The 11,193-nt window shown below is 36.0% G+C and overlaps 1 protein-coding gene across 1 annotated transcript; it reads left to right on the top strand.

The window, feature by feature from the left end:
• The first annotated feature begins 495 nt into the window (after positions 1-495).
• On the top strand, positions 496-1,392 carry LOC149559017 (uncharacterized). Its single transcript, XM_089828359.1, has one exon. It carries the CDS (start codon positions 837-839, stop codon positions 1,197-1,199), a length of 363 nt encoding a protein of 120 aa, XP_089684485.1. The 5' UTR covers positions 496-836; the 3' UTR covers positions 1,200-1,392.
• The last annotated feature ends 9,801 nt before the right edge of the window (positions 1,393-11,193 follow it).

Here is an 11,193-nt window from a genome sequence, read left to right as displayed (position 1 = left end):
AACACCTCTCCTTATCAAACACCCTTAAAAAACACCTCTCCTTATCAAACACCATTGTCTAAGATATCACCACTCCTTACCAAACATCATTCTATTGTCCAAGATTAAAGCTGGAAAACATCACTCTAAGGATGAGGAACATTATCTTCCAAGAAGAAAAAGTTTTAAAAACATAAGAACTCATTGTCAAACTTCCCAATAAAATCTAATTTCCAATAGACAATATGGACCTCTAGGTGTTAATATGAGGATATAGTTAGAAATGTAGAAGATAACCAGGTAAGGGGATTGTTTGGTCATGCATGGCTCGTGCATGCTAATGGCAGGGGATTGTGGAGTAAACACATGGTTTGTTTTAAGGTTTAAAAAATGAGATTTAAGGAGTGAGGTGTCCTACGCCGGTTAAACATAGATGCCCACTAGGTACATTGATTCCACACTTTTGTATAACTAACAAGTGTCCACCAACATACACTACTGCTTCTTCCAGTATGGCTGATGCACTGTTGTCTGCCTCATCATACTGAGCAAAAGAGGAAGAAACAAGAGTTGTAAAATAATATTCCTCCCCAAGGCAATCTTTGAATGATCAATGGTGGTTGTGCTTTCACACCAAGGAATACAAATAATCACAGCAGAGAGACAGTTTTGCCATAAAGGAGAGAAAATGAACGGATTGGACTCTGTTTTAGTTTCATGAATTCATGTTCTTCACGTTGTTGGGTGGGATTGTGAGGTCAGATTGTTTTAGTTTCGTGAATTCATGTTCTTCACCTTGTTGTGTGAGATTTTAGGTCAGATTGTTTTGTAAATAGGGCAGAGATTTTGTAGTGATAATGGCGTCAATGCCTTATGGTGTGCAAGAGAGTCCACCGGGAGGAGGGATATATTCAGAGGCAGCGGCGCATGAAACACATTCAAGAGGCTCGGTAGGTCCACTGATAGTTGTTCTAGCGGTGATAACCATTTTGGGAGTGGCGGCGGGCATGGTGGGAAGGATTTGTGCAGGGCGCCGCTTCCGAAGAGACAGAGAATATGATTTTGAGGCCTGGATTGAGAGGAAATGCTCCACATGTATAGATGGGAGCTTGGAGTCTGGTAATGGCGGTGGAGGACCGGCTGTTCCGGTGGCTAAACCGGCAGAGAATGTGGAAGCTCCGCCTGATAAGCCGGCTGAGGGCTCTGCTCCAGCTGGCTGATTTTGGGGGTCTTTAGGGTTGCATTAATGTCTTGTAGTGTTTGGGTATGTAAGGAAATGGTGTTTTTGTTTTCCTTGTGGAGGCAGAGTTGTTAGAATTCATTAGAATTCATTTGTTAGGATTGATTGGTTTCTTCTGTAAAATCCGGATGTTTGGTTAATGCATGTAATGGAGATCCCCTGTTTCTTGAAAATTTCTTGGTATGGGTTTCTGTTGGTGTTCATTTTTGTTCATTTTGTGCTTTGATGTTGAAATTCAAGGTTTTCTGATTGGATAGGAGTTTTTGTTTATCGTTGCATTGAGGTTTCAAGCTTCATGAATGGCTGTTTCTTATGTGGCTGCAATCTTTGTGAATGGCATTGTTAAAACAGAGTGGGCGGGAATGATTCCCTGCCTATTTATTGGTCGAAAACTCTTCTTATTTAATCTACTGGGTTGATAGTTTATGTTATGGATTTGTGGTTTATGTACTTGATAAGCTCAAAGAGATACAATCTTTATTATTCTGTAAGTTCTCTTGTTAAATTCCTGCTAATTTAATGGTGAAATATTCTTTTTTATTATTAGTGCTATGACTTATGTGATGGGTAATCTCACCAGGCTCATTTCCTCTTCTCTTCCTCTTCTCTTGCTGCATCTTACTGATGAATGATCGATCATGGAGGTTGATTCGAACTATCAAGAAAATGATCATGGCGTTTGTTTTCCTCCTCTTCACCTCTGTGACCACTGTGATTTCTGTGCTTGATAAACTCACTGAGAAGCATATATTTCCTACTCATTTATGTGCTTGATAGATTCGTTGAGGAGCACATATCTCCTACTCATTTCCTCTTCTCTTGCTTCCATCTTCCATATGAATGATGGATTTCCTGCTTATTTCCCCTGCTCTTGCTTCCATCTTCTTCTTTTTACCTTCATGATGAATTCCCATCTTCCTGATGAATGATGAATCGTGAAGTTTGATTCGAACTGTGAAGAAAATGGTCATGGAATTTATTTCATCTTCTTTTCTTCCATCTTCATGATGATGAGGCCTGGAGTTTCAGTTTGTTTTCTCTTCTCTTCTTCCATCTTCCTCCATCAGGATGATGGAACATGGAATCTGAGTTTGATTCGCTGATCATGGAATTTGAGTTTGATTTAACGACCATGCAGATTGAGTTTGATTCAAACAATTCGTCGAATTTGAGCTTGATTTAATGATGATGAAGTTTGAGTTTGATTAAAAATAACTCGATGATCATGGAGTTTTGATTCAAGATGTTGAGGAAAAGTTAACACAGTACAATTCATGTTAATATTAAGGGCTGTATAAAAAATATATGTGAAAGCAGAATTAAAAGAACAAAAAATAAAGCTGGTTTAGTTAATCTGTTTCCCGAAAAATCTGTTGCAGACAATCTGGTCTCTTACTTTTTGATCAATGAGATAAAATTACTACATTTCAAAAAGTAATAGGCATTTTGATGTGAGATGACTTGGGTGTATAATAAATTTATTAAGAAGCATAGAACAGCATCATGATTAATTAAGCTGTCTTTGTAGTATAACCTTCTCAGTTAAATGAGATACCTATTAATGATTATTTCAGAACCAGATGCAGATTTTATCTTGATTAATCATCTTCATCTTCCCATATCTGGTTCTCATCATTGAGATAGAAATGGCACAGTATCATTAATGTCATAATGCTGATTTCCTACAAGTTTCACACTCCTCACGGGAATCAGACAAAATTTGATAAAACCCAATCCCCATAATCCATCATTATTGATCTAGATCCTTTTCATCTTTCCTGAATTTGATTTTACTTTCTCTGGATTCTTTTCTTTATATGAGAATCTATTTTTCCCTCAGAAAGGAAACAAAAGCACAGCCACTAATGAAAAAAAAGGCTGGTTCAAATTTCATGCCAAAGCAAATACAGAAAAGATAATGAATGACCAACCGACCTTGTTTTGAATCATTTATGGGCTTTTCTGCTTACAGTAACTTATCCTTCCAATTGTTTTTATAAAGAAGTCATTTCAATCAAATCAAAAGGTTCGTGAGTAATCTGGGCAAGAAAAAAACGGAAAAGAGGAGGCTTTTTCTCGAGGTTTATAGTGCGTAAAGTGTGTCCCATCTTTCTGTGTAAAAGAACGGCATGATAAGATTTTAATGATGATAAGATTGCAGAAAGAAAAACACAGATTCTTCGCCGAAAGTCGGAGTAAGATTCATTTCATCTCATCATGGCTTAATTCTGCCGCTTCTTATTCTTAACGACGTATGAAGCAGTTTGACACTAGTCAAAAAAACATTCAAATGGAGGATAACTATGTGAGGCACTTGTAAAATAACTTATGACTCTGATCATTTCTGTTACAGATGTAAAAATTTTAACTCTAAAAATAGTTAGTGACACCTTGTTTACGTAATATACGGTAGAGGGGAGTTATTCTCCCTTGACTGAATAATTATGATTGTTGTTATACGTGGCTTTGGAAATCATTTGAATTGGGAAGTCGCAATTCCCAAGTGCTGCCATTGTAAAACTAACTAGGCGATTTTCCCCTTCAACCAAGTTCCTCAAATCGGTAAGGAAAGCATTTTGCTCTTTTTTCTTTCTTCTCCGCTACTAGAGGGAGTTGACCTTGCTATGTAATATCAATAATCACACATAAAATAAGTTAATTATAATGTTTACACAAATCAGGTTTGATGACCTTCTTCTAATCTATTCTTATGATAGTTAAGATCGTCTTGATTTTGACAAGATGTTTTGCAAAGATCAACTATGTGGATCGCTTCACGAAAGGGCATGGAAAAGGGGATACAATAAATAACACCGGCTTTAAAATTAGCGCCATCATTGTTCGGTGTTATGGCAAGACAACCATCATTGTTTGGTGTTATGGCAAGACTACAGAGAAAATCCACATTATTACTAAGGCCAGATCATTAAGGTATTACGTGTGGATTTTTTGCACTCCCTATAATGATATTTTAAACTGGGTAGTACATTCTGGATTTTGCAATCTTGTGAAGCATCTTAACCGTCGGTTACTTCACTTTTAGCCCTGCCTTGGTGATTTTCTGGGTGCAAATGAGAATTATTAAGATTGAGGAAGGAGATATCATTGAGGAGGTCGTTTCCATGGGTGGGGACCTTAACAGATTGGAGCCCATGAAGATGGAGGACTTTTCCAAAAGGCAAGCCACGTGAATATTGTTAAAGGAATGAGGGTTTGTCCCCTACATGCAGGCCATGGCTAGCTACGACGAAAATTGTTCGCAACAATTTGTTGCTAGCTGGAAGGATAGGTGGGTGACTATCAATGTCATTACATTTAAAGCGAATGAGGAGTCCATTGCCATGGCAACAGGCCTAGACATTACGGGTAGGAAATGACAGAAGATTGCAAAGGTGGCAGATGAAGCTAGCCTGACTAGTTTCTTCAGATGCAATGAGGCCTCAGATCAATACCGCAAAGGTTTTAGGAGGGATAAGCTTCTAGAGCCCTAGGATGATGTGTGTCTAATGATTATAAAATATATAACGCTAGAAGGTAGACACGATGTGTATTACTTTTACCATTTCCCTCTACTTAACCATTTTCGTAATAGGAAGTTAGTATGCATTCCATTCTTTCTGATGCACACCCTTGATGAGACTATGATGGATGTTAGAGAGAAAAGGAAGAAAGGGGCCAATTTTACTATCCTACACCAAGGGCTCATGTTTCATCTTTTTTAGTTTCACTTGGCCCTTTGCCCTCCTTGTGTGATTGTCATTGATAATGTCCTCCCCCCCCCCCCCCATGCATTTGGAGTTTGCAGGTGGCATTTATGCCCCTACCCCTCTGCCCTCTCCTAGCCAAACCCCTGTTAAGGGTAGGAAGAACACAACTCTGGCCCCTCAGTCGACTGCCAATAAAAAAATTAAAATGGATAAGAGGGTGGAGGTGTAAATTGGGGATTCAGATGAGGAAGTTGGTGGGAGCAGAAGAAGGTTGGGAAGAATTGCTAAAACCTGTGGTAGATATAAACAAATGGCTAGTTGCTCTTAGGAGGAGGAGGAGGAGGAAGATACGAACTTTGAGGAGAGTGACAAGATCTTGGGGGATGGCTAGGAGAAGGGGAAATAAGAGATGAACAAAGATGTGGAGAAATGTGATGATACTTTAGATGACACTTGGGATTTTGAGGCAGACAATCCTACCAAGGACCCCTCCCTTGACCCCACCCATGTCTCTACAACCATCACCCTGCCTTCTACTGACAACCAAGAGAACCAAAAAGTTGTTAATGACTCCCCTGACACTATATCCTCCCCGGTTAAGAAAGATGGTCTAGAAAACCTAAAAGTCCCCACTAACAATCTTGTGGTGCAGGACAATAGGAATTCTCTGCCAAACAATAGGGCTCTTAAGTTGGGAACTAAGGAGAATGGGGTTGTTACTCGCAAGGATCTCCAAAAGCTGAAAGATAGGTGCAATGTAGAGGAGGAGGGCTTCACCCTCTTCTCAAAGTTCACTCTTAAGGTGACTCATGCGACTGCCACCACTCTCCAGCTGCTAGCTAATGCATCAGAAGAGGAGAGCCTTGGGAAGGAGGACTCAAAGCTTCTCTATAGCTTCTTGGTTGAAGACTGGACCAAGCTGCTCCCAACTGGGAAAGGAAAGAAAAAAGATGTTAGTTATTAGCCCCTTGGTGCCTGGTGTTTTTTGGTACTCTACTAGTTTTTACTATCCATCCTTTGATGATGGTTTTTTTTATTGTTAAACTTGGTTTGAGGTTGTAGATTGTGTGATGTGATGACCACTTATATGCATTTTATTAATTTGTTAAACTCTGTTGGTTTTAAAGGTAAGATCCCTAGTACTGTTAATTACTTTTATATTGTTACCATGTTTTTGATGTAATCTGTTAGGGGGGTGTGTGTGGTTGTTGGCTAGTTTTTGTTGGTTGTGCCACCAATGTTGTAAAGGGCCAACCCCCTAGTTTTGGTTGCTTTTATATTAAAAACAATGTTTACACAAATAGAATCTTATAGCACAAGGATATTTATTACATCTTGTATTTGAAGTACATTACTGTGCCTTTTACAAATGAAAATATGAGGAGTTATGTGAATTAAAATCTCCTTTACACATGAAAACATGAAAATACTTTATAGATATAATATGGGAAGTTGTATGTACAAAAGTCTTTTTTACACATAAAAACATGAAAATACTAGGAGTTCTATACACTAAAAATTTCATTGTCACATGGAATTAGTGTTAGGTTTAGAGAGACAAATAGAACTACCTGCAAATATAACTAATAAAAAAAAGAATAAAGCACACAAAAGAGAACACAAGACACACAAATTTAATGCGGTTCATCCAATCTCTGAGCTACATACGCTCACCAAATAGCAAGTCCAATATTACTGTCAAGTGATCTAAACTTGATTACAATCTGCAATCCCTTGCAACTCAATATCATTGTAAGAAGATACTAAATCATCATTTAAAAATCTCTAACCTTAAGCTATTTTATACAAACATTTTGCTTCTTATGAAATTAGGGCTAGAGTTGTTTACAACATGTCAGCCCCCTACCTCGAACCCCGATGAGAATACATGGAAAGTGTACAATACTTACCTGATCTATCACCACAAGCTAACAATTAGATGTGTCTTTTATAAATTAAAGTCATATGTAGACCCAAAGTTGTATAAACAGAACTATAGAAGTGTACCCCTTAATGTTTTATTTCATTTGCAGGAATATCAACTTCTCACATTTTTTGAGTTTGCAATATTGAGTAGAGTAAGAAAGAATAGTGGAAAACTTAGTGCTTTCCTATATAAAGATGTGTATAATGTTGTCGATAAAAATACTGCCCATTACAAGTAGGGAATGGTACGTATGTTATAAAGTATGTTGTGAGGGAACAAATCAATTTTAAGAAAATATACTAATTGTTGATGGGACAATATGATGTTTTAGCAAAAAAAATCAATTAGGGTAATAACTTTGGCTTCGTGAGGCTCTTCTAATCAATGAAAATGTATCAAGCATATTTTACTTGTTTACATATTTTTCAATTCACTTGTGTTAGAAATTTTCACATCACTGTTTTGGATCATGCTTCATGATCCATTAACATTGTGATGTGAAACATTTATGCAAAAACTCATAACATAATTAAATCAAAGACACAAAAGTAAATTTGCAATATAGATTATAGAAACTTGATACCAATAAGTATTTAATGTTGTTGGGAAAGATTACATTTGGAGGACAATTTATTCTTCAAAGAGTTAGTATTGAGTAGGGGATCAATTACTTGCTTATAAAACATGTTATTAGGGGAGAAAGCAAATAGTGATGAGAGAATATGACATTTTGCATGTTTGATTTTCTACCCTATATAATTAAGGTTGTAAGGTTTATTAATTGTGATATGAAGTTTTTTTTTTAACATAATTGTTACCTTAGATATATCAAACATGTTAAGGTTGTATATTCATATTGTATTTTGGGGGTAAAGGGATAATAGGAGACCACTTATCAATATCTTCAAATATTGCGATCTTATGTATTTTTATAATATCACTCTTAACTATCACTTGTTAGAACTTCCATAAGCAAATGGACAACATGTCATGTATGGTATGAACCTTGCACAAGTTTCCATCTAGAAATAATGTCCTTGGGCACAAAATTGGATTTCACAAATTTTCTCCAACATAAGATTTTGAAGTGATTTGCACAATGTCAAGAAATAAGGATCAAATTCTATCTCCTTGTTCTCCCTTTCACCCCAATGATGGATCACAGAGCCTAAGCTAACAAGTTTATGCAAAAAAATTACACACAATTGTATCTAGAAGCAATAAAATCTAGAACTTCATGTACTATGGAAATTTATTAAAATCAAGTGATTTAAGCATCTATGCAATGACATAGAACTTCATGGATTATAAAATCTATTGGAATTAAGTGATTTGAGCATTTAATCGAAACACATAAATAATAAGGACCACAACTTTTACTTGTATGATCTTTCTTCATTTTTCTTTTCAGTGACTATGAAATGTCCATGATATTGTTGGTCTGAACTGGTACTGAGAGGGGGGGGGGGGGTGTGAATCAATATCGACTCTAAAACTGGTTATTCTTCTAACCAATTCTAGTATACTAACTAACAATCACTTGAATGCGAACAAGATTATGAATGTAGTAAGATAGATACAAATAAACTCATACACAAAAGCATTCATCAATGGACACACAAATTTTGTATGTGGAAACCCCTGATGATAGGATGAAAACCATGGTGGGGATAATATACCCACTAGCCTTTTACTATGGATAAAAGGTTGTCTGGTTAAGAGCTACAACTTGTTCCTTCTAAGAACACATTTTATTAGGAATGTCAGTAACATGTTAGGATTACAATCAGCCTACTAAGGCTACTTGGTTACAAGATTTAGCACTCCTTTTGAGAGGCACCTTGTTAAAGGATTTAAGTTATGCTTGCTACTGAAGCATGCTTAGTTAAGAGCTTACAAGATGATTACAATTGTTAGAGAGCAATCAAATATGATCTATATTATAAATCACTTTTTTATTGATAGATCTCTAGTGAATAACTTATGGGATGTCGTGATCTCCTCCTGTCACTTGGGAACACTCTAACATCCTTATGTATCACTCTGCTTTCTTCTTCTCTACTTACCCTTGTCTGCAGTACACTGTTCTACTTCTAGTTAGTTGTAACCTTGTGTCTCAATCTTCTTCTTCTTAACAACTTTCATTCTTTATTCAGTTCTTCCTACTAATAGGCTTTGTGTGTCATTCATGCCCTTCACTCTTTCTTCACACTTGTTCACTATTGGCATCCACCAACTCTCTCTATTTTCTCTCACATTTTTCACATAAATGCCAACTTTTTTGAATGAGTGGGGTCTCCTTTTATCTATGGGAATCAAAACCCTAGAAGATTATCCCACTCAAACCAATGAATTCAAATTTTGAATTCATATTGTTGAGTATTTAATGAGAAATCCATGACACCTATGATGTAGGGTCTAGACTGGTAGAGTTGTCTATCTACTCTGGGTCTCACCTCAATTCTTTTGTCCTTTCTGCATTCCACCTTTCTAGTTAGAATGAAAACCAAATTAGAATTCTAACCATAACTACTCTACCATGTCATGGTGATGACTCATGTTGATTGTGATAGCCTTTGCCTAGTCTTATTCTCCTATGGACCAGTAAAGATGTCTACCAGTACTTATGAGATGATGTATACCCCTCAACCGGTTGCTAATCAATGACAACACACTTACACCAACTATTCTTTATTATGCCAATATGACTAGTTGGGTCAATAGATATCCCGTGTGGAAATAAATCAACAATCAAATGAGCAAATGTTAAACAAGCATGCAAAAAATGTAGTGGAAGAAAAGCAAAGAAATGTACAATGGAGATCAAACACAAACTAGTAAATTATACCATTAAAATGTGGAAGGAATTTCACGGGCACTCAATATTTGAAATCCAATCACACTATATCATTAACCCAAAATACACATGCAAATACTCCATGCTTATAATCGATTTCATTTTCAACCTTATGCTTAAGACCTGGTTTGGAAAATAGATTTATTAATCTCTTTAGATCAAAACAACTAGACAAACACTAACTCATTTAGATGGCTAAAAATTACCTTTATAAAATGCACATGATTTAATAGAAGTAAATGGAATAAATTCACACACTACAAGGTAGCTTAATCTACAAGTTTTCATTTATCAAAAGAAAGTTCAGCCATTTGTTTACAAACTTGACATGATTTGAAGGTTTTTGGAATTAACATGTCATTAGAAGATCTAGTTATCACCATAGAGCAATAGAACTTGACATGATTTGAAGGTTTTTGGAATTAACATGTCATTAGAAGATCTAGTTATCACCATAGAGCAATACCATCATTTTTATACTTCATCATGAGTTGATCACTAAAATGCACACATGAAAAACAAGTTGAAGTATACAACAACATAATACATTACAACATCATGCCAAAAAAGATGACGGATTTTGGAACAAAGAGAACTTCTACTTGATACAAATGTGTGGGGATGCAATAAATATAACTTGCATAGGACACCAAGAGCTACTCAAATAATGAAAAATATTGTGTGCATTTGCACAAACATGCAACAAAGTACAACACCATAGGTCATACATAGATCCATAACATATTTTTTTGGGTGATGCATCCTAACCCAAGGATTTTTTCTATTAGAGATAATTAGTAAGAATGTCTAATTTTCCATGCTCATAATAAGTACTATGTAAAACATTGATTCAATCAACCAAGCTTACTTAAATAAGGTTAATTAATCCATAAGTGTTCTTTACCCTTCAAGAAAATAAGGTACTCTTTTACTCAACTTACCAGATCTTCTTTTCTACCTATGAATCTAAGGTTTGCACTATTTCTAATTTTTGAATCTCCTCTCTACAATTGAGAACTTCCACTAACTATATGTCCTCATAAATTGTAGCAATAAAAATGAGATACAATGAATATTGCAATGTCATAAAGTGTACACTTTAAGCAGGGAGTCCAATCTCAAAATCTCCTAACAATTATTTGTTGATCTCTAAGCCTATGTTTTTTATTAGTGTCTGAACACTTAGTCATTTACAAGGCAAGATTGCAAGGTCATCACTGGGACTAAGTTATCTAGTAAAGGCTGAGCATACAACATTTATATTGAGCATTCGGTAGAGATCGAGCAGATATATGAACTGAGCAATATAGTAAGAGATGAGCAATACAATGAAGACCAAGCATATTGATAAGTTATCAAGAGGCAAGAAAAAAATTATATGGAATTCAAATAACAACACAAAAGTTTATGCATGACCAAGCGTCAAAGCATTCAAGTGCCAAGTAGTTCAGTTTTGATATGAGAGTTTGTAATGGCACAAACT

This window comes from Cupressus sempervirens, chromosome 5 (assembly GCF_028749045.1).
Source record: "Cupressus sempervirens isolate cs-2001-9-10 chromosome 5, ASM2874904v1, whole genome shotgun sequence".
Lineage (NCBI taxonomy): Eukaryota > Viridiplantae > Streptophyta > Pinopsida > Cupressales > Cupressaceae > Cupressus > Cupressus sempervirens.
This window is presented reverse-complemented; position numbering and strand designations above follow the sequence as displayed.